General features: G+C 41.6%; 2 protein-coding genes across 5 annotated transcripts in view; one reads left to right on the forward strand and one right to left on the reverse strand.

Annotated features, from left to right (window-relative positions):
* SARNP (SAP domain containing ribonucleoprotein) overlaps window positions 1-20,395 on the reverse strand; it is a 52,283-nt gene extending 31,888 nt beyond the window's left edge. Inside the window, exons 1-6 of the mRNA XM_082636466.1 lie at window positions 20,303-20,395; window positions 7,384-7,483; window positions 5,043-5,089; window positions 4,749-4,816; window positions 1,198-1,249; window positions 285-358 (exon numbers count right to left, since the gene is read on the reverse strand). Coding sequence (XP_082492592.1) covers window positions 285-358; window positions 1,198-1,249; window positions 4,749-4,816; window positions 5,043-5,089; window positions 7,384-7,483; window positions 20,303-20,338 — 377 coding nt within the window. The 5' untranslated portion in view covers window positions 20,339-20,395. The remainder of the gene's footprint in view (window positions 1-284; window positions 359-1,197; window positions 1,250-4,748; window positions 4,817-5,042; window positions 5,090-7,383; window positions 7,484-20,302) is intronic.
* Window positions 20,396-20,490: 95 nt separating this feature from the next.
* Window positions 20,491-23,498, forward strand: ORMDL2 (ORMDL sphingolipid biosynthesis regulator 2). Of its 4 annotated transcripts, none has more exons than XM_082636467.1 (4): window positions 20,491-20,762; window positions 21,696-21,870; window positions 22,042-22,234; window positions 23,010-23,128. In XM_082636467.1, exons 1-3 carry the CDS (start codon window positions 20,629-20,631, stop codon window positions 22,195-22,197), a joined length of 465 nt encoding a protein of 154 aa, XP_082492593.1. In that variant the 5' UTR covers window positions 20,491-20,628; the 3' UTR covers window positions 22,198-22,234; window positions 23,010-23,128. The 4 variants fall into 4 exon arrangements, with proteins under 4 accessions (XP_082492593.1, XP_082492594.1, XP_082492595.1 ...); XM_082636468.1 differs by having other exon boundaries at window positions 20,581-20,762; window positions 21,374-21,870; window positions 22,042-22,193; window positions 23,010-23,498; XM_082636469.1 differs by having other exon boundaries at window positions 20,581-20,762; window positions 21,594-21,870; window positions 22,042-22,193; window positions 23,010-23,498.
* The last annotated feature ends 206 nt before the right edge of the window (window positions 23,499-23,704 follow it).

A 23,704-nucleotide genomic window follows, 5' to 3' on the forward strand; every position in this document is an offset into this window, starting at 1 on the left:
CACCAAGAGTCCAGAGAATAAGTTAAAAGGTAGCCTTATCAGAACTGGGAGTAGCAGTCAGTTCCTGATTTTACCTATTACAAAAACCCTGCTTGATAATAAAACCCAATCTATAGCTACTACAACCAATCAGCAGATACGTTCTGAATAGAGCCAAGAGAGTATTTCTTTCCAGCAAGGCCTCTATTCTACTTAAAATCAACAACTATATTTAAAACCTAGGAACACATTCCCTCACCTTCATATTACCACGATCTCAGGTCTAAAAGGCTGCGAACACTCACCTAGCTGCCCTGGCAGCTTTCTTACTCTCCAAGCTCACAGGTACATTGAATCGTTCAGCTCTCTTCTGCATCCTCTAAGTGATAACAGACAAAAGAAAGGCAAGAGAAAAATTCAATTTCTGGTTTCCTTCTTTTAAGAGAAAAGTCATTTAGAGGTGTGTATCTCTAGAACATCGGGATTAATTTCTTAAGGTCCAAACTGAGTTATACTGACAATCATAGAGGATATCAGGTTGTATCCATCCCAGGGCTTAACTCAACAGTCCTTTCCAGAAAGCAAACACAAAAAGACTATTATTACATTCATGTCCTCAAAAACAAAAGGGAAGGAATAAAATAAAACCCGCATTCTGTATCAAGCCAAGAAGACAAAAGCTGTGTTTGACTGACCTTTGAAAATGGATCAAAGGAACAGCTTGGTTCCAACACTAGTTGTACTCTTTCAGCTAGAAATGAGGCAGCGTTGTCCTATGCCATCTCTACTTTAATAGTACAAAAAAAACCCATAGATCTTCACTGAAACCCAGTTTCAGAGATCTTGAGATAGGATCCAGAGAAATTTCAATCTCACCAGCTAGCTAGTAGTAACTTAAGAGTGACATCTTCCCTTGTAAATTTTCATCTCTTCCAAGGTATAATCCTCTCAAACTCTAATCTTAGTTTGTAAACATCTTAAAAAGAGTTACCACTAAGACCAGAATACTATACAAAAAGACTACGGCCTCAAAGGTGACTATGCCAGTCCAAATATATTCCCAAGTGTGGCTGGTGGAAAAATGTATCAATACCAAAATCTGTCAATACTGATTTTCTGCCTATGAGTAAATATTTTAAAGTGATGATACAGACAAAATAAAGGGTAAGAAACAGAAAGATATATATATATAGACTGCTCTTCTGAAAGAATACCTACCTCAGTCTGCGGTATTTCAGATGTAATTTTTACCACTTTTTTCTCTGCTGCCCTGGAAAAGGGATTTTTAAAATCAGAAGACTGACATTCTAAACCAAAACCTTTGAAGTGTATAAGAATTCACCTGAATCATGTCCTCTGTCCCATATCTCTCTACCACCCTTCAGACCAAAAAAACATGAAGCCCATTAGACCTTTAGTTCCTTGAAGTGTCGTCTACTGATAAAAGAGTTTAAATAACAGACTAAGCTACTTTGCTAGAGTATAAGAAAGTAACAAGGAAAGACGTCTGGTTAAATATACTGAGCTGAGGGAAATGCTCAAAGGACACCAGAAATCATTTCATTTACTTTTAGAAACTTTAAATGTACTTTTGGACTCATGACTATTCCTCCAACCCTCATCTAAACACCAGCTCTCAATTTTCATCACAATTAATGAGTGCTCTACAAGGTCTGGTCTCCTTCTTTTACAAATCCCTTCTATCTCCCGTGGGCCCGTAGCTCCAGCTGGAACAGTCAAAGTGGGATAAATAAAAATGCCAAAGGGAGTGGGAAGAAAAAAGGCTAAGGGGAGTTTGAATTAGGAAAACATGGCAAGTTACCAGTCAAAAGGTTTAAGAGAAAACAAAAGAGGGGGGACCAGGGGGGCGGGAGACAAAGTTCGGAAGTACTCAGGATAAATGGAAGGGCATTAACCCTCCACCAAACAACTCCCATAAAACTGTGGGTCATAACCAGTCTCATTAAGGTCCCTCATTTAGAGACATGGGAGGCTTTTGTTCCAATATCCCAGACACTTTTCCCATTTGATGCCCTGAAAGGTAGTAATGGTTTAATGGCATTTTCAGAGGAAGCAATTCTGGAACAGGAACTTACTCTCTCCTCCATCCTTTTGTTGGAGGTCCCTGGACTGACAGATAAGCAATGGGAGCCCCCTGCTGACCATAACTAAGTCCTGCAATATTTAACTGCCATGGATTGAGGAGAGGGGAAAAAAATCAAACTAGAAACAGAGGTACCTTTTTTGGAGAACCTCAAGCAAAAGACAAAGCAAGGGGATCTCCTTTTGAATGTTCTAAGGACCTAAATTAGCCCTGTACATTCTGACTTCTAAAGAAATTTCTGATTTCTTTCCATTTCCCAGTCATCTTTCCTTCCCCAGTCCTCTCTGTTTTGTTCAGGCAGAAAGGGACACTGAAGTTTAATGTTCTACTTGAAGTCCAATGCCATTAAAATAGCAGTCCTCTCCACCAAACCCCAGGCTAATGACTTCCTCCACATTCCCATCAGTACACTTCATGGCAGAAAGGGAACCAGAGAGAAGAAGCTTCCTTCAGCTCTGTTCCAACTCCCTCAGGCATAATTAAGCTCAAGCAATAAATAACATCATATTCTGGGGCTCATGTGAAATTTCTTCTCTTCACTCAGAAGTTTGGCCCCTACCCATAGTCACATACAAAACATTCTCCATATTACGGCGACCCAGAATCTTTCTGTACATACTTTAGTCTAACCACTACTATCCCTCTAACAAGCAAAAACACAACCCCTCCCACACACATTTTCAATTTCTTTGTTTAGAAATTCACTGATAAAATTAAAGCCCTCTAAACAAGGGAATTACACATTTTACATATTATAAAAATAAACTAAAAAATTAAAGCCCTCTAAACAAGGGAATTACACATTTTACATATTATAAAAATAAACTACAAATTTTCAAACTTCATAATTTTTAACCCACACAGGCCAATTATAATTGTATTTATTTCATCTTCCTTCTTGCCCCATAACTCCCCAAAACATCTCTATTTTAAAGCTATCCCATCAGCCATTTTCTCAAGGCATTATATCTAAACATAAACCTCCTATGATGGATGATAACTAAATGGCTTTAGAAAGCAGTAATATGACAAAATCTAATAAAATATTAAATGCACATCTTCTCTAATGCAGAAAATCCATTGCTAGAAACTTATCCTTTGGACATACCTGCATAAATTTAAAATTAGTTGTATGTGAACATGCACTGTATTTTTTGCAATTATGAATAATCTAAATGTCCATCAACAGGAGACTGGTGAAATTACTGTTCAACCATAGAATGGAGTACTATTAGCTGCCAGAAAGAATAAGATTCTAAGTTGATAACAACTAAATCTAGGTGATGGGTTCATGGGGGTCTATTTACTATTCTCCTAAGTTTTGTATATACTTGTAATATCCCATAACGACAAGCTAAAAAAAAAAGAGACCTACCACTTACTAGGATAATTATCCTCATTTCATAGCGTTGACGTGACAATTAAATGCGAATACATGTAAAACACTTAGAACTTTGCCTATATATAACTAATTTTTTTTGGCCGCGCCATGCAGCATGCATGATCTTAGTTCCCCAACCAGGGATCGAACCTGTGCCCCCTTCAGTGGAAGCATGGAGTCTTAACCACTGGACCGCCAGGGAAGTCCCTATAACTAATATTTAAATAAAGATATTATATGATGATATAGAAAGATCTCCATATGTGAAAAAAAAGCAAGAAACTGACAATATGCATATGTGTGTACATATGTATCTGTATATGCACATATAAAATATTCCAAAAGAATATACTGAAAACCCCTGGGAAGTCAGGTGGGGGTGGAGACAAGGGTACTTAATTTTCAATTTATATATTCCTCTATGTACTGTTTGACTTTGACTTTTTACATCTATTGTCCTTTTTTTTTTAATTGTCTTTTATAATTAAATGGATTAATACAGCTATGAGGAACAAAAATGTTAAAAAGGACTCAACTGTTCTTAACATGCTGGAGTATAAGATGGCCAGACATTTGCGGGGAAACCCCAAATAAAAAATGTTTATGATCAACCTTGTGGAATAATTTAAATAAATCAAGATCCACTTTTCACTTAGTACTTTGTCCTCCCCTCCTCCACTGTAAATCAAAAAGGAAAAAAGAATACAGTGTTACTTGAGACATAACCTTGCTCAGCACCCTCTTCCCTTACAAAATTCCTTATATGCAGAAAATGTGCATGATTCTCTTATACAGAAGAAGAATCATCTATTATGGTGATACAACAAAGGCTAAGAGAACTAAACTTTATCTGGGCTTGAAGTCTCCTGGTCCTAATTATCTATTACATAACCCAGAGACAAAGTTACTTTGCTTCACTGGGACCATGTACTTGAAATGAACAAGACCTTTCTGAAAATGTATGATCTAATGAGAAATGAAAAAGCCAATGAGGGACTTCCCTGGTGGCGCAGTGGTAAAGAATCTGCCTTCCAGTGCAGGGGGCCCGGGTTCAATCCCTGGTCAGGGAACTAGATCCCACATGCACGCCGCATCTAAGAGTTCACATGCCACCACTAAGGAGCAAGCAAGCCACAACTAAGACCCAATGCAACCAAATTAAAAAAAAAAAAAAAAAAGGGAATGTATACATTCCAATGGGAATGTATAAGAGGTAAACAGAGTGTAACACTAAAAAATCCAGAACCGTCTGCTCTGTCCTCATTATAAAAAAGGGATAGTTACACATCAACAGTTTTTTCAGGAGGTTCTTCCTCTTTGACAGGCAGTTCTATGGGCTTCGGTTCTTCTTCCTAAAACCAAATGAAACAAGATGGTTAAAATAAATCAAGAGTAAATACCTATCAACAGAAGAATATGAGAACTCCAAAACGAACCAATCTTTCAGAACCTTCATTCCCCCTTTATGCTCCCCTAACGAGTTAGCATTGAAGCCCTCTAATGATTGATGTTTAGCAACGTGACCAAGGCAGTGGCACACTGCCAGGCCAGTGACTAACCTTACTCTCTCCAACTCACCTCTGTTTCATCTCCCAGTACATCTTCTTCATTTGCCTCCTCTTCAGCTAAAGAATATTAAAATAATCAGGTCAAGCCCTGCTACAAAACCATCTTGATCACTGTACTTAGGCTAAAATTATAATCATTTTGCTTTCCCAAAATAAAATTCAATAATGAAGGCAGAAATGTTCATAAAATTTGCTCTACATGGAGAATATAAAAACTATATTCTCTACCTAACTAACATCAATTAAGAGGTTGAACTCCAGCTGGACTGAAGAACTAAACATGATGAGGTCAAACTATAACATTAATAAAAAGTACTGTGGCAGAACTTAGTGGTGGGGAAGAATTTCTAAAACAATAAAAACAAAACAAAAAACCCAGAAGCAAAAGTACTATGCAAAAAACTTATTTTTCAAAACTAGGAAAGGGGGCTTCCCTGGTGGCGCACTGGTTAAGAATCCGCCTGCCAATGCAGGGGACATGGGTTCGAGCCCTGGTCCAGGAAGATCCCACATGCCACGGAGCAACTAAGCCCATGCACCACAACTACTGAAGCCCGTGAGCCTACAGCCCGTGTTCCGCAACAAGAGAAGCCACCGCAATGAGAAGCCTGCCCACTGCCACGAAAGTGTAGCCCCTGCTTGCCGCAACTAGAGAAAGCCCATGGCCACCAATGAAGACCCAGCACAGACAAAAATTAATTAATTAGTAAAAAAAGATTAAGATGATAAATGTTTTTTAAAAGTACACACCAAAAAAACACCCCAAACTAGGAAAGGATACCACAGAAAAAGAAACAAATGTCAAAGAAGATATTTGTGTCTAAAACCAACATGGGAATAGTCACTAGAATATATGATATGCCTGCAAACTAACAAGCAAACGATGAGAACCCCAAAAGAAAAATGGGCAAAGGAGAAAGCCAAAGAACCACGAACAAAAGACATGTTTAAACTTTTTACTAAGTAGAGGAATGTAAATTGAAACCACTAACAGATTACCAAAAATTAGGCCACTTGTTAGGACAGTGAGTCCTCATGTGCTGATGATGAAATTTATACAGCAATTCAGAAAAACAATTTAGTGGTGTTTAGTCATATTAAGTATACATTTATGAACAGATATTTATTAGCAACCCCATTCCTGGGTATATACCCCCAAGACTCTCACACAGGAATATAAGGGAATATGAAAGAAGTAGTTCAGGAGTCAGTCACTGGGTGAACTAAATAAAACACGGTGAATTCTTTACATCATAGAATACCATGCAGGAATTAGAATCAATAGATTAGATGGCTGCTACATCTTAAAAAAACACAGTACTTAGAGAAAAAAGTGTGCAATAAAGTAAGGCTATGGCCTCACTGCCAAATACATAAAATTACTGTAGACCAAACAACACTACACGGTTTATAAGGACAAAGACAAAAAATATATATCAAACACATTAGAATAGTTGCCTAAGAGAGTTGGGGTAAAAGGAATGGGAATAAAAGGGAATAAATTAAAATTAGAGAAGGATGATACTATGCCTTAAATGAAGTGTTTGTTTGTTTTTTAAAGTGGAATTAGAAAATGTCAGAGCTAGAAGGGACCAGAGATTACTTAGGTTTATGGATTTCAAGGGTGGAGACACTTGTCTCACTTCACAGACTACAAAGGACACTTAGCCGTGAAAACAGTGGCTGTCCAAAGTTACCTAGTAAATTTCTGGCTCAAGAGGAATTAGACTTCAAATCTTCCGATTCTCAGTCTAATGATGCTTGCTTTCCCATACTTCCTTGAAAATAATTTGTTGAAATAAAATTACAATGTCTTTTTAAAAGAGGGGTTATTTCTTTTCATTATAACCACTGTTTTAGATGACAAGAGTTTTCTTGATAGAGTTAATTAAAATCTTTCATCATCAACAACCTAAAGGAAAAGAAGAAATCTTCTGTATGGCAGAGCCTAAAAATTAATCCTCTCAGGCTTCCCTGGCGGCACAGTGGTTAAGAATCTGCCTGCCAATGCAGGGAACATGGGTTCAAGCCCTGGTCCGGGAAGATCTTACATGCCATGGAGCAACTAAGCCTGTGCACCACAACTACTGAGCCTGCGCTCTAGAGCCCGCGAGCCCAACTATTGAGTGAAGCCTGTGCGCCTAGAGCCCGTGCTCTGCAACGAGAAGCCACAGCATTGAGAAGCCCGCGCACCGCAAGGAAGAGTAGCCCCCACTCGCTGCAACTAGAGAAAGCCCGCACGCAGCAATGAAGACCCAACGCAACCAAAAATAAATAAATAAAATAAATAAATTTATTAAGAAAAAAAATTAATCCCCTCACATCACTCTTTGCCTCCGCAAAGAACTTACCATGCTCTTCAAGATATGCCTGGAGCCTGTTGATGAGATCTTGTTTTATTCCCTTGGTCTCCAAACCACGAGCAAGACACTCCTGCTTTAGTTCAGCAAGCTGAGAAAAAAGAATAAAGCTTTTCCTTAATTTACAGAATGAACCTGGTGGGGGAGAAAAAAAAAAGAGGTAGTTCTCACAAGAAAGAAAAAGAAAGGAAAGATCAACCCAAAACTACTGTCTTAATCCCACCAAGCTTCTAGGTCCACAAAGATGATCTGCTTCCTCCTAACAACATTCAATATGCAAGAGGACTTTTCTAACAGATGGTGAATAAACCTACTTTAATCAAATTCTGATCTATTCATACATTTATTACATAAATCTTTAGCTACTTCTGAGGGAGGGGGGGTCTTTTTTTCCCGAACAATTACTGTACCAGCTCATATAAGGAATGAATCTTTAAGTAGAATCTAATTATCTAAAAGCAGATTTTCCTTACTATCTATTATCCCAGATCCTTTACTGCAATCTACCATATACATACATACAAGTTTGATCACCACAGAATTAGGTAGATGTGTTAGCTAGATTAATGTCAATAATGAATCACATAAAGGATCTTTGCCAAAATGGAAAAACATATGTAATGGCATGCCACGACATGGCATGAGTTGAAGATTTTTAAATCGGTAACTTGACTAAAGATACAACAGGTATACTTATCAACTTTGCAGACAACAGAAGGAGGAAGCATTGATGGATTACTGACAGAACTCAAGGTGGGTGGGTGGGGATGTCAAGGGGTGTTGTTGGCTCTTCAGGGAAAACAATAAGCCAAAGTGAAGACTCAATTTAGAAGAAATAAGGCATACCTCTAAGTACTGCACTTATATTCAAAACAAATTGTTAAAAAACCAGATGAACGAGATCTGGCTCAACAGTAACTCAAAGGATAAAGACCTCAGTCAGGGTTTTAGATGATTACAAATGCAAAGAGGGCAAACAGTATGATTTGCTACGAAAGTAATTCTAGGTTAAGGGTAACTAAAAAAACAGAATCTATATACATATATATTTTTAAATTTATTTATTTTATGATTTTATTTGTTTATTGTTTTTGGCTGCCTTCTCTGTTGCTTCGCGCAGGCTTTTCTCTGCTTGCGGCCCGTGGGGGCTATTCTTCGTTGTGGTACGTGGGCTTCTCATTGTGGTGGCTTCCCTTGTTGTGGAGCACGGGCTCTAGGCGCGTGGGCTTCAGTAGTTGCGGCACGCGGGCTCAGTAGCTGTGGCACACGGGCTTAGTTGCTCCGCGGCACGTGGGATCTTCCCAGACCAGGGATCGAACCCATGTCCCCTGCATTGGCAGGTGGATTCTTAACCACTGCGCCACCAGGGAAGCCCCAGAATCTATATTAAGTGATTAATAGCCTTACTGGGCTCTATATCCTCATTTTAAGGAGTGTAATGACACGCTGATCCAAGGAGAACAACCAAGAAAAGAAAGGCTCCAAAAATCCTATATGCAGATCAGAGCACAGATAGATATTTGTCCTGAAAAAAGACTTCACTAGTTTCAAAGTACAGATCTAAGACCAACCAGTAGAAGTCAGAAAGCAGATTCCTATAGAACTTTACAACTACGGGAATATGCTGGTCAGCTCTAGAAGGTTTTCAACCAAGGAAACATTTGGAAATGGAGAGAGGAGCAATTTTTTTTTTCTGATTGGGCATTCAGTGAGTGGGACATGCAGGCAGGGAGGGATACTATGTGGAACACTGTTCTACTCAACAAGCCAACAGCACCCTCTATTGAGAAATATGGTAGGTAATCACCCATTAAAAGTGTGGAGTGGCTGCAAAGCATAACATGGCCTCTGAAGTCAGACTACCTTGGGTTCAACTTCCAGCTTTACCACTTACAGCTGTGTAACCTTGGGTGAGTAACATAACCTCTTTGTGCCTCAGTTTCCTATGAAATGGGGATAATGCAACAGTACCTACAGCATAGGGTTGTTATGAAGATTGAACCAGCAAATACTCATAAAGCATTTACAATAGTGCTTGGCAGCTACTAACTCTTTGTAAGTGTTAGACAGACACCGGATGAAGGGTTAGACAAGATCAGACAGAATGACTGCTCCTCAGATTTCTGCATTTCATAGATCAGTATGTTTTTAAATAGGTATACTGATAGGGCTGCCAAGTTTTTATAGTATTCCAACTTTTGTATAGAAACAATAAAATCAATTACTAGAAAAATGATCATACACTTGGATGTAGCAGTGATGTCAAACTGCTATAAAAGTTTCTAAAAGCTTAATTTCTGTTTTAAACTTATCTCATCACTAACCAGTAACAGTTCATGGATGAGCACTGGCCTACAGATGATACAGTGAATAGTATTAATCTAGAATCTAGATTCTAAGTGATCTCTAAGGTCCATTTCTTAAGTAATGGACCTTAAGTAAGAATCTTGATCTTTCCCATGTTGGTACTTTATTTTTTCTCAGTTTCCTGGAGAACAAGTCTTTTGATTTTAGTTACACTTTTAAGAAAGTATTATGTTCACTGTAGAATAGTTTGAAAATTCTGAAAAGTATAAAGGAAAAAAAAAGTCTTATGCAACCCTGGCACTTAGAGATCACCTAGCATTTTAAATATGCCATTTACTCTGTGTGTGTGTGTACGTGTGTGTATGTTTAGAGGGTGTTGCTTGTTTACAAAGCAATATAATTTCTTTACTTCCTATAACTCCTAATCTTCCTCAGAAGACTCCATTCCTTCTTTCTTCTCCTGGTTTAAGTAACATTAAGACCACCTAGGGAAAAGGAATGTAAATACTCAGGCAATTCAAAATTCAGCTTTCTAATAGAGTTGTTCCTCCCTTCTCCTTCCTTCCCAAAACTGTGTAGATATGGACAAAAGTTTACAAAAACCTCCAGATGACAAGGAAACAGACAGTCGGTGATGGATTTTGCACAGGATGCTGATCTGGTAGACTTGAAGCTGACAGACTGGTACAACTGGTTGTTTAGCTTGGATAGCATCCACCACTGCTGACCACTGACCTTGCTATTGCTGTTGGTCACTGAAATCTCAACCCCCCACTGGCTCCCAGTCCCTAACCTCAGGTCTCTGGCTCATTCAGCAGTCTTCTCAGCACCTCTACGTCCCCTTCTCTGGTCAAATGAGAATGTTACATATAGTTTTTACACACTGTTGTATTACTTTATTATTCTATTATGGGTTCTGCTCCTATACTGGGACATTATTTCAAAAGGGAAATAGATGAGTAAAAACAAAATAGCTAAAAATGAAGTCATTTCACTCATTTCATTTTGGCACAATTACATTAGTAGAACAAAACACTTTTAAAGCCTCAAATAAGAATTTATAGGGACTTCCCTGGTGGCACAGTGGTTAAGACTCCATGCTCGTAACGCAGGGGACCCAGGTTTGATCCCTGGTCAGGGAACTAGATCCCTCATGCATCCTGCAACCAAGGGGTCGCATGCCACAACAACTGAGAAGCCCTTGAGCCACAACTAGACCCGGCACAATCAAATAAATAAGTAAATAAATAACTTATAATATCAAATCTTACCCGTTTTTTAAAATAAATTTATTCATTTTATTTATTTTTGCCTGCACTGGGTCTCACTGCTGCACGCACGGGCTTTCTCTAGTCGTGGCGAGCAGGAGCTGCTCTTCGTTTCGGTGCACGGGCTGCTCATTGCGGTGGCTTCTCTTCTTGCGGAGCATGGTCTCTAGGTGCACAGGCTTCAGTAGTTGTGGCACGTGGGCTCACAAGTTGTGACTCACGGGCTCTAGAGCGCAGGCTCAGTAGTTGTGGCACACTGACTTAGTTGCTCCGTAGCATGTGGGATCTTCCCAGACCAGGGCTCGAACCCGTGTCCCCTGCATTGGCAGGCAATCTCCCAACCACTGTGCCACCAGGGGAGCCCAAATCTTACCCATTTTTATATGTATTTGACTTCAAAATGTTTTAAAACAACATACTGGGTTGGCCAAAAAGTTCGTTCAGTTTTCTTCCATAAGATGACTCTAGTAGTGCTTAGTTGTCTTTAACTTCGTTAGAAACAATTTGGTTAGATTGTATGTGACAGCTGTCATGTCAGTGTGCATTTAAAAGAAAACATCAAAACTGGTGAATTTTTGCGTAGCCACTTTAATATTGAAGATAGAAGAAAAAAAGGAACACTTTCGGCATATTATGCTTTATTATTTCAAGAAAGGTAAAAACGCAACTGAAACGCGAAGAAAGATTTATGCAGCGTATGGAAAAGGTGCTGTGATTGATCAAACGTGTCAAAAGTGGTTTGCAAAGTTTCGAGCTGGAGATTTCTTGCTGGACGATGCTCCATGGTCGGGCAGACCAGATGAAGTTGATAGTGATCAAATCAAGACATTAACTGAGAACAATCAACATTATACCATGCAGGAGATAGCCGGCATACTCAAAATATCCAAATCAAGAGTTGAAAAACATTTGCACCAGCTTGGTTACGTTAATCGCTTCGATGTTTGGGTTCCACATAACTTAAGCAGGAAAAAACCTTCTTGACCTTATTTCTGCATGTGATTTTCTACTTAAACGTAAATGTTTCGTTTTTAAAACAAATTGTGACACGCAATGAAAAGTGGATACTGTACAATAATGTGGAATGGAAGAGATTGTGGGGCAAGCGAAATGAACCACCACCAACCACACCAAAGGCTGGTCTTCATCCAAAGAAGGTGATGGTGTGTATATGGTGGGATTGGAAGGGTGTCCTCTATTACGAGCTCCTCTGGAAAACCAAACGATTAATTCCAACAAGTACTGCTCCCGAACTGAAAGCAGCACTCGACGAAAAGCGTCCAGAATTAGTCAATAGAAAACGCATAATCTTCCATCAGGATAATGCAAGACCATGTGTTTCTTTGATGACCAGGCAAAAACTGTTACAGCTTGGCCGGGAAGTTGTGATTCATCCACTTTATTCACCAGACATTGCACCTTCGGATTTTTATTTATTTTGGTCTTTACAAAATCTCTTAATGGAAAAAATTTCAATTCCCTGGAAGACCGTAAAAGGTACCTGGAACAGTTCTTTGCTCAAAAAGATAAAAAGTTTTGGGAAGGGCTCCCCTGGTGGCGCAGTGGTTGAGAGTCCGCCTGCCGATGCAGGGGACACGGGTTCGTGCCCCAGTCCAGGAAGATCCCACATGCCGTGGAGCGGCTGGGCCCGTGAGCCATGGCCGCTGAGCCTGCGTGTCCGGAGCCTGTGCTCTGCAACAGGAGAAAAAGTTTGGGGAAGATGGAATTATGGACTTGCCTGAAAAATGGGAGAAGGTAGTGGAACAAAACGGTGAATACATTGTTCAATAAAGTTCTTGGTGAAAATGAAAAATGTGTCTTTTATTTTTACTTAAAAACCGAAGGAACATTTTGGCCAACTCAATATTTAAAAAGCAAGGTATACTGAGTGAATTGTATGGTATGTGAATTGTATCTCAATAAGGCTACTTAAAAACGCCAAGTTACAGAACATTGTATATATGATACTAACATTAATGTAAAAAATAACATGCCCACACACACCACTCATATGTGTATACACAAGATGCCTGGACAAGAAACAGGTAAGTTAACACTAGTTGAATCTGCGAAGAAGTTTGTTGAGGACACACGTAGGAGGGAAACTTTTTACCATGTACCCTTTTATACCTTTAACATTATGAGGTTGAGTATGAATTACCTATTCAAAAATTAAATTTTCAACATCAATCTAAAAATCCCATTTCTCAGTATTAATAAGGCATTTTTCATGCTACCTATCCAAACAGCAGAGAAAGGACTGATCAACTGACCACACAATACATTTGACATTAATCATTCATCACCCTGTGATTTCTAATTTACTAATCTTGAATTTTGATTCAAATCATTTTCATCTGTTAACTCTCAATCTAGTTTGTAAACCTTTGAAGACAGAGGCATTTTACACCATTTAAACATTTCATAAGATAGGAACTCAAATTTCAAGTATTAATACATGCCAGGCAAAAGCCTAAGTTCTTTGAACATCATTTCCTCATTTAATTCTCAAAACATCTATGTGGTTGGTATTATGACTGCATTTCATAAATTAGGAAATTGAGGCTCAAAGAGACTCAATAATTTGCTAAAAAAATCACCCAGCTAGAAAATAGTGGAGCCAACATGCCAGCTCAGATCTGACTTAGGCCCAATTTTATGTTTTTTTTTTTTTAATATTTATTTATTATTTACTTATTTTGGTTGTGCCGGGTCTTAGTTGCAGCAGGCGGGCTCCTTAGTTGCGGCATGCGAACTCTTAGTTGCAGCATACACGTGGGACCCAGTTCCCTGACCAGGGATCGAACCCAGGCTCCCTGCATTGGGAGCGTGGAGCCTTATCCACTGCGCCACCAGGGAAGCCCCAAGCCCAATTTTAAATACCAAGATGAAGGACTGCTTTCATGTGCACACTCTATCTCTCTTACCATTTTCCTCTTACCTCACCTCCTCAGCCTCTTTGCTAGCTCTTCCTCCACCCAACCCTGTAAATACAGATATTCACTAAGACATTCACTAAGGAGACTTTGGCCTTCTCATCCTTTCACTTGTACCAAAGGCTTTTTCACTTCCCAGAATCCAATTATTGGCAAATCCTGTCAGCTCTACCTTCAAAATATATCCAGAATCTAATCCCTCTAGTCTTTCTTTCATACAGATCATTGTAAAAACTCTTCAGCCCTTGAACCTCACTATAGTTTATTCTCAACAAGGTAGAGTGATCTTTGACAGTTTAAGTCAGAACATGTCATTCCTCTATTCAAAAATTCTCCATTGGTTTCCTATCTCATTAAGGGTAAAAGCCAGAGTCCTAATGATCACCTCTAAGGTCCTCTTATAATACTCTGCACAAGGCTCACTCTTTCACCTCCTTCAAGTCTTTGCTTAAACAACACCTTTTCAATGAGGCCTTCCCCCTAGTCATCCTATTTAAAATTATAATACCCTTCTCTTCCCACTGTACTCTCTCTTCCTATTTTTCTCTACAAATCACTATTTGGCATACTATAAATTTTACTTATTTATTGTACCTTTCCCTAATAAAATATAAGCTCCAAATATATATACACACACACACACACACACACACATATAGGCTCCATGAAAGCAAGAATTTTGTCTGCTTTGTTCACTGCTGTATCTCCAGTGCCTATGGTAGCTGGCACATGGTACGCAATTCATAAATATTTTTGAATAAGTCCCAAACCTTTATTATCAGCACTCAGCTCTTCTTGAAAAAATATTTATTTTTTATTATTTTTTATAAAGCAGGTTCTTATTAGTTATCTATTTTATACATATTAGCGTATATATGTCGATCCCAATCTCCCAATTCATCCCACCACTATCAGGCCCACCCCCACTTCCCCCTTTGGTGTTCATACATTTGTTCTCTACATCTGTGTCTCTATTTCTGCCTTGCAAACCAGTTCATCTGTACCATTTTTCTAGATTCCACATATATGCATTAATATACAATATTTGTTTTTCTCTTTCAGACTTACTTCACTCTGTATGACAGTCTCTAGGTCCATCCACATCTCTACAAATGACCCAATTTCGTTCCTTTTGATGGCGGAGTAATATTCCACTGTATATATGTACCATATCTTCTTTATCCATTCATCTGTTGATGGGCATTTAGGTTGCTTCCATGACCTGGCTATTGTAAATAGCGCTGCAGTGAACATTGGGGTGCATGTGTCTTTTTGAATTATGGTTTTCTCTGGGTATATCCCCAGTAGTGGGATTGCTGGGTCATACGGTAATTCTATTTTTAGTTTTTTAAGGAAGGTCCATACTGTTCTCCGTAGTGGCTGTATCAATTTACATTCCCACCAACAGTGTAAGGGGGTTCCTTTTTCTCCACACCCTCTCCAGCATTTGTTGTTTGTAGATTTTCTGATGATGCCCATTCTAACCGGTGTGAGGTGATACCTCATTGTAGTTTTGATTTGCATTTCTCTAATAATTAGTGATGTTGAGCAGCTTTTCATGTGCCTCTTGGCCATCTGTGTGTCTTCTTTGGAGACAACTCTCAGCTCTTAAGCAGGAGACCCACATTTCCAAATGACTACTAGATATCTCCAAGTGAATATCTCAAAGACATTTATGTCCAAAACTGAACTCATCTTCTCTCCTACAAAAAACTGGCTTCTCCTCCTCCTCCCAACTTAGACTAAAGATATCACTACTTGGGAGTCATCTTTCATTCCTCCCACATCTAACTGATCTATAAATGCTTGTAATTCTATATTCCAAATTTCTTTCAAATTCATTCTTACTCTAAAAGCCACTACCTTATTTCAGGTCTTAGTACGTTTATTCACTTGACAAATAGTTACTGAGTATCCACTGTGTGTCAAGCATTATCTTAGATACAGGAAAATAATCATAAGCAAAACAGAAAGAGTTCTTGCCCACATGGAGCTTACGATCTAGTAGGGAAACAAGGCAATCAATGATCATATACATAATGTTTAACTGATATATAAAAAAAAGAAGTACAGGGTCCTATAAAAGCGTTTAAAAAGTGGTCTGACCTTGTGTGTGGACAGATGGAACCCATCCTACCTAAGGGTTCCTTGGTTAAATGATGTTTGACTGATATCTAAAGGGCAACTAACAGTTAATTAGACAAAGGTATGGGGGATGGGGATGGCAAGGGCACTGCAGCCAAAAGCATGTGTAAATGTTCTGAGCACTAAGGTAAAGAAAGGCAGTTGTGCACAGTGATTAAGGACAGGAATTGTGGAGACAGACTGCCTGGATTCGAGCCACCACTTATTACCTGCGCAACCTAGGGCAAGTTATCCAACCTCTCTGAGCTTCCGTTTTTCCTCAGTTTTAAATGGGGACAACACAGGCATTTACCTTACTGCCTTAGGATTATCATGAGAATTAAATCAATTAATGTATACAAACAGATTTGACCAGTGTTTGCCACATAGTAAATGCTATGTAAATGTTAGCAATTAATGAATAGCCATTCTGAGAAATGAAATAAAGCCACTGTAGCTGGAGTGTGAGAAACTAAGCTGGAGAGATTGGCAGGGATATAATTAAAGGATTTTAAGCACGCAAGTGACTACTGTAATAAAAATCTAGCTGGTGACATTTCCTCTCCAAACCCCATCCTTCTTACTGCCAAAAGAACACAAACTGGGAATTCCCTATAAGTCCAGTGGTTAGGACTCCACACTTTCACTGCCGAGGGCCCAGGGTTCGATCCCTGGTGGGGGATCTAGGATCCCACAAGCCATGCAGCAAAGAAAAAAACAAAACAAAACAAAAAACACAAACTGATCACATCAGCTCTCCTTTCCAATCTCCAAAGGTTCCCTACTTTCTGCCTACACGACAAAAACCGAACACCTTACACAGCTTAGAAGTCCTTTTCAGTATCACTCCAATATACCTCCAGTCGCACAGTTCACCTACTTTCCTTTCCAAACTATCTTCAAACACCAACATATATGCACTTTGTGCTTTAATATTACAATGTCTCACTGTTCGCAGCACTCTGAAACTAGTACACCCTTCTTGTTCTCTCCTCTGTAGTCCCTTTTCTCACACTGACTGGAAATCTGGTACTATTAGAGTTCAGAGCATTTTCACCCACAATTCAGTCTCTCTTTCCAACTGTGTTGGAATGACTCCATTTCTACAAAATCTTCAGATTACATATCAATTCAGATAGATAATATTTTTCCTTCCTACTTCAAAGCCTGTTCCTTTCCTCTGAGACCCCATGCTAAAGCCCCAAATTCCCTTTATAAAAATGGAAAGTTTTTTTTTTAAAAAGAGATAAACCCTAGGTCAACCCAAAAGTCAGGATCACACCATCAAGAGCAACAGTGGAACCAAACATTAACCATCCTGGAAGTCAGAATCAAAGGCATGGGCTCTTAACCAGAGGTCCAGGAGCTCCTCAGGGCTACAAGGTAATTTGATGAAGCCCCTCAAATCGCATGCAAAGTATGTGTACATGCCTTTTTCTGGGGAAAGGGTCCATATCTTTCATCAGAGTTTCAAAGATATCTGTGACCTCCAAAAGGTTAAGAAGTGCTCTAGAGAAAAAGCAAAGACAAGCAAATATGATTAAAAGAGTGAACCCTTTTTAGGCTGTCAGGACTGCCTCATGTTCTCCAAGACTACCTGAAATCAGGTCAGAGGACATTATCCAATCAAAATCGAATTTTTTTCTTTTTTTTAAATATACCTTTTCTTTTCTTTCTTTTTTTAAGATTAATTAATTTTTATTTTTGGCTGCGTCGCGTCTTCGTTGCTGCATACAGGCTTTCACTGGTTGCAGCGGGCGGGGGCTACTCTTTGTTGCGGTGACCAGGCTTCTCATTGTGGTGGCTTCTCTTGTTGCGGAGCATGGGCTCTAGGCACGCGGGCCTCAGTAGTTGTAGCACACGGGCTCAGTAGTTCTGGCTCGTGGGCTCTAGAGCACAGGCTCAGTAGTTGTGGTGCAGGCTCAGTAGTTGTGGCACATGGGCTTAGTGGCTCCGCAGCATGTGGAATCTTCCCGGACCAGGGATCAAACCCATGTCCCCTGCACTGGCAGGCAGATTTTTTTTTTAATACATTTTTATTTTATTTATTTTTATTTTTGGCTGCGTTGGGTCTTCGTTGCTATGCGCGGGCTTTCTCTGGTTGCAGTGAGTGGGGGCTACTCTTCGCTGCGGTGTGCAGGCTTCTCGTTGCAGTGGCTTCTCTTATTGCGGAGCATGGGCTCTAGGTGTGTGGGCTTCAGCAGTTGTGGCACGCAGGCTCTAGAGCGCAGGCTCAGTAGTTATGACGAACGGGCTTAGTTGCTCCGCAGCACGTGGGATCTTCCCAGGCCAGGGTTCGAATCCGTGTCCCCTGCATTGGCAGGCGGATTCTTAACCACTGCGCCACCAGGGAAGCCCCAAAATCAAATTTAATATAGAACTGACAAATACAGATTTTTATGTAAGGTGGAACTCCATAAACCAACATAAAATCCATAAAGGCAACTCATAAGGCTGGTGACTTACTCTAGGGGTTTCAAAAATGGAACTAATAAGGGGACTTCCTTGGTGACACAGTGGTTGAGAGTCCGCCTGCCAGTGCAGGGGACACGGGTTTGATCCCTGGCCTGGGAAGATCCCACATGCCACAGAGCAACTAAGCCTGTGCGCCACAACTACTGAACCCATGTGCTGCAACTACTGAAGCTTGCGCGCCTAGAGCCCGTGCTCCACAACAAGAAAAGCCACCGCAATAAGAAGCCCGCGCACCGCAACGAAGAGTAGCTCCCGCTCGCCACAACTAGAGAAAGCCCCCACGAAGCAACGAAGACCCAATGCAGCAATAAATAAATAAATAAAAATTTTGGAACTAATAGGAAGAAAGTATTAGATCTTCTATTCATATTTCCTTTTTATCCCATTCATTCAAAAATTCCTTTTCTGTGTATACTTTATAACAGACATATCACTATAGTACTACATAATTTATACAAGTAAGCATACATATAAATGGAGGTAGTTGCTCAACTTTTTCTACCTGTCATTCTATTAGTAGACCACTGATACAATCTACACATTTCAGCACCACCAAGTTAACAGTAACTCCAGGATAACACAAAACCCCACTAGGACAGCTTAGAATCCAAGAGCAAGAAACCTAGCAACTTTCACAGAAAGTCTAATTCGTGTCAACTAATAAGTGATTACAAGTACCTCTCTCTGCCCTTACTCTCCTTATACTTTTTTATTTTTTTTTTAAAGCTCATCAAACTTTAAAGGATCAGTTTTCAGCTTGGGCTAAATCAGCCTGGTTTGTCAAAGGTTCCCGGGATGTGACCAAAACATGACCGAAACATGTGATGGGAAAACTACTTGTGAAACCACAAATGTACAACTAATCGAGATATCCTCTTAATTCATCCTAAAAGAAACCACTCTTTTCTTCCAGGAAAATAATAACCTAAACACGAAACATTTATTAAGATTCCCAAGACACAACTTAAACCGGCTTCTGTGATTGAGTGTCACCCAGTGGTGAGACCAAGAGATGCAGGGTCCGTCCGCGATACGAAATGGGACAGAGGTAACCCTAACCTTGGAAACGTTTTCCCAAAATATTACAGCCCTGAGTGACTTGTCTCTTGGGTGGTGGAGGGCAGGGTTGGGGGAAGGCTGGCGGGCGGAGAACAGCGTTGAGAGAACTCGAAAAACTTTTCAATCTAGGGTATCTGTGCCTTCACTGCCTCTTAAGGTCTCCTAAACCTCAGGCCTCTAAGGGGAGGCCCATCTTCGGAGGGCTCTCCTCAGGTTTCCAAGTTTACCCCGGGGGCGTCACCCCACCTAGAAAAAGGGAGGGGAAGCATTTTCTAGATCAAGTTTGAGACCTAGACAGACAGAAATACACGAAGCTGCCATCATCTGCTACCGTGAATCTCAGCTTTGGACAAGAGACTGGAAAGCATTAACCCAGGGAAGAAAAAGGGGTCCCGGGCCCGGCACGGGTCCAAGAGGAGGGGACCACTGACGTAATGCAGTCTGACGAGAAAGGAAAAGAGAGCAGAACAGGTTGAAGGCACTTACACAACCCGATGGGAAAGTGGCGGACGACACCACAGTGGAGGAAGGAGCCGAATAACAAGTAAAGATACAGTAAAACCGTGAGGAGAAATGGGAAATTAGGGAAGGCGTAGTGGGGAAGAAAGGAGGCACAAAAGAACAGAACTACGGCGGGAGCCGGAAAACGAAGTGGAAGAGCCTGCAAGGAAAAGGCGCAAACCAGCCGGCAGAATTCAGTCTCCGGAAAAGTCCGACCCGGCCCTCCCCCGCTCACGGTACCTTCAGCTTATGGAGCTCCACCATTTCAGCCGCCATCTTGTTACCCCTTCACTCCGCCAGGCCCCCACCCGCTGCCTCCGCCTCCGCCTCCGCCTCCGGGAGCTCCCGCCTCGGCGCCGACAGCCACGGCCGGCCAATCGCTGTGGCTTTTACTCCCGCCTCCTACCATCAACTCTTTCCATTAGTCAATAGCTGGAGTCGCCCTCACTCCTCCAGGCGGCTTTCCCCACCTCTCTCAAAAGCTGGGACCTGGAGAAGGGCGGGTTCGGCACCTTCCGAAGGACGGAAATGGTGACCAATTGTGCCCGGTGGCAGACCGCCAGCCAATGGGTGGTGGCGACGCTAACTCCGCTTCACCAATAGGGAGAGCGCAGATGGGCCGGGGCTGCTGCTTCCCGGAGACCGCAGGTGTAGAAGCAAGCGCTGCGCCCCAAGCGGGACGGGTTTCCGAAGCTGGCAGGTAGGGTTACGGGAGACTGGGAAGCGGTACTGAGGAAAAATGGTGGGAAGTGAAAGGTGGGGGGTGGGGGGGTGGAGCGGCGGCGAACGACAGACCGAGAGAGGAGCGAAGACGACAGCCCTGAGGGGAGCCGACGAAGGAAGGAGAGGGAGCCTGGGGGAGCAAGGGGCGGATTCAGCTCTAGGGTTTAGGGAATTTTAGGTAGAGGGCGGGCCAGAGCTGCTTCCTAACCAGGCGTCATCAACTTTAGGGCGAGCACGATTTTAAAACGGCCAAGTTCCGACGATCAGAGCCGCCCGGGAGTCGGGACTAGGGCTCCATCTCTCGAGACGCTCAGCTCACGTCCCTTCCTAGTTCAGTGCAAAAGCCCTGGGCACATTCTTGCTGCACCCCACGCTTGAGAGGAAGAATTAGGATGCTGCCTGCTTACATGCCAAGGAGATGACACAGGAGGGGCAAGCCCCAGAGGAAAAGGTGGGGTTAGAATAGATTAGAAAAGGTAGCTTTACCCCCTCAACCTTCCTTAGTGGTTCCTTGATTGTTTCCCATGACCCTCTTATGGAGTTTTGGGTGTACCTAATGTCTTCATGGTTCCTTATTAACTTCCTCAGGAAGGTAAAGTGACATACTTCTGTTTCCCTTGCTCCTTGAAGCGCGCCAAGCCTATTCTTACTCCTTCAAGTTACAGTTGAACTGTCAGATCAGAAGAAAGATTACCATAATATGTCTCTAAGATGTAGAGAGGACTCTTCTTGCCTTCTAAGTTTTTTTTCCTCCAAGTCTTCAGTTTTTCCTTTGTGCATGATGGGGAAGTTCTCTCATTCCCAATAGAGTCCGGGGGATTTGGGCTATTCAGGGGACAACTTCGAAGAACTCAAAGAGGGGTTGAGAGGAAATTAAGCTGGACTCCTGCCTGATCCCCCGCTGTGGTAGGATGAATGCGGGGGTGGCACACAGCGAAGTGAACCCCAACACTCGAGTGATGAATAGCCGGGGCATCTGGCTGGCCTACATCATCTTGGTAGGACTGCTGCATGTGGTCCTACTCAGCATCCCCTTCTTCAGCATTCCTGTTGTCTGGACCCTGACCAACGTCATCCATAACTTGGTGAGCACTAAACCATAACCTTTTACCCACTCCAGGCTTTTCCCAACCAAAAACAAAATAAAATCACCAATTATTTGGGGATTTCTGTCTTCCTTTTGGGATCTTAGCATACTTCTTGAGCTGAAGGACTGCTTCCTGCCCCCCTCACACTGCCCCCTTCCCTCCTCCCAGGCTATGTATGTCTTTCTACATACGGTGAAAGGGACACCCTTTGAGACCCCTGACCAAGGAAAGGCTCGGCTACTGACACACTGGGAACAGATGGACTACGGGCTCCAATTTACCTCTTCCCGAAAATTCCTCAGCATCTCTCCCATTGTACTGTGAGTCCAGGGGGAGATACGGGAGATGCTTCAAAAGCCAGGTACAAAGGTCCACAGGGAATCTTTAAAAAAGCAGACTTCTACTCACTTAGACCCTGTGAAGATATGATATACTAGGTCTAAATCTAGAGAGAACAGTAAAAAGTAGAAGGCAGTAATCAAGCATTACTTGCTGCCTCCTTGGTGGTAGGGGAATGGAGATGGGACTGAGAAAAGATAAAACACCAAGTAAAAGAAATTATTTTACACTTCCAAAAGAAGTGAATAAATAAAGGCAGAACTGATGTGAATCTGTAAGAACTGTGAGAAGTGGAAGCAAAAAGGATTCTAACAGTCATGCAGGCTGAAACTGCTTCAGCTGTCATTTGCCACCTGTCATTAACAATAAAAAGAAAAAACACAGGGCTTCCCTGGTGGCGCAGTGGTTGGGAGTCCGCCTGCCGATGCAGGGGACACGGGTTCGTGCCCCGGTCCGGGAGGATCCCACATGCTGCGGAGCGGCTGGGCCCGTGGGCCATGGCCGCTGGGCCTGCGCATCCGGAGCCTGTGCTCCGCAATGGGAGGGGCCACAGCAGTGAGAGGCCCGCGTACCGCAAAAAAACCACAAACTAATTTATAAATCTCCAGTTCAAGGTGCTATCCGATTATCTCCCCAACCCCAAAGTAAATACTGTTAATATAGCTGGAATATTTTCAGATATCCTAGAACTGCATGCAGTAAAACTGGTCATTTAAAATAGAAGAGAAAGTTGCTGGAAAGGCCTGAATATGGATAGGGAAGGCCAACTTCACTCAACCTATTTCTTCTCTCCCCAGCTACCTCCTGGCCAGCTTCTACACCAAGTATGATGCTGCTCATTTCCTCATCAACACAGCCTCACTGCTTAGTGTACTGCTGCCCAAGTTGCCCCAATTCCATGGGGTCCGTCTCTTTGGCATCAACAAATACTGAGGGCTGGGGCTGGGGACGTTGGAACAAAGGGCTGTAACATCCCTCCTTTTTCTATACTGTCTTCTATATCTTGAAAGCCTGAGAACTATGTTTCCCAAACTCCCAGTGGAAACTCAAACTTTCCCAAATTTTCATTGGAAAATGGGGTTCCCTGGGCCCAGCCCTGCTAGGAGCAGGTTTCTTTGACTGAGGAAAGACAGGTGAGGTAAGGGGCAAATCACTCTCCACAGCAGGAAGCCATGTTTGGGCAGCTTTTTGGTTGATTAAGTTTTTCCATATCATCCACTTCCACCACCTTCCATCCAGCTCTGTTTTACTGTGTATTTTCCTTATAATAAAGATAATTATTTTCAGATATGGCTACAGTTTGGTCAGCAGGAAGGGTAGGGAGGTGTCTTCATGAGGCTGGGGAAGAAAGATGCAATAATGACTTACAGAACTACAGAATTTCTCTAAGGTTTTTTTGTCCCCTCTCCCTTGGTCCAGTAGGAGGTGCCCTTCACTCTCAGCTAACACTTAGGAGGGAGAAGATTCTCAAATGAAAAAAAAAGGGCTCCAG

This window comes from Mesoplodon mirus (genome assembly GCF_964341445.2).
Source record: "Mesoplodon mirus genome assembly, chromosome: 11".
NCBI lineage: Eukaryota > Metazoa > Chordata > Mammalia > Artiodactyla > Ziphiidae > Mesoplodon > Mesoplodon mirus.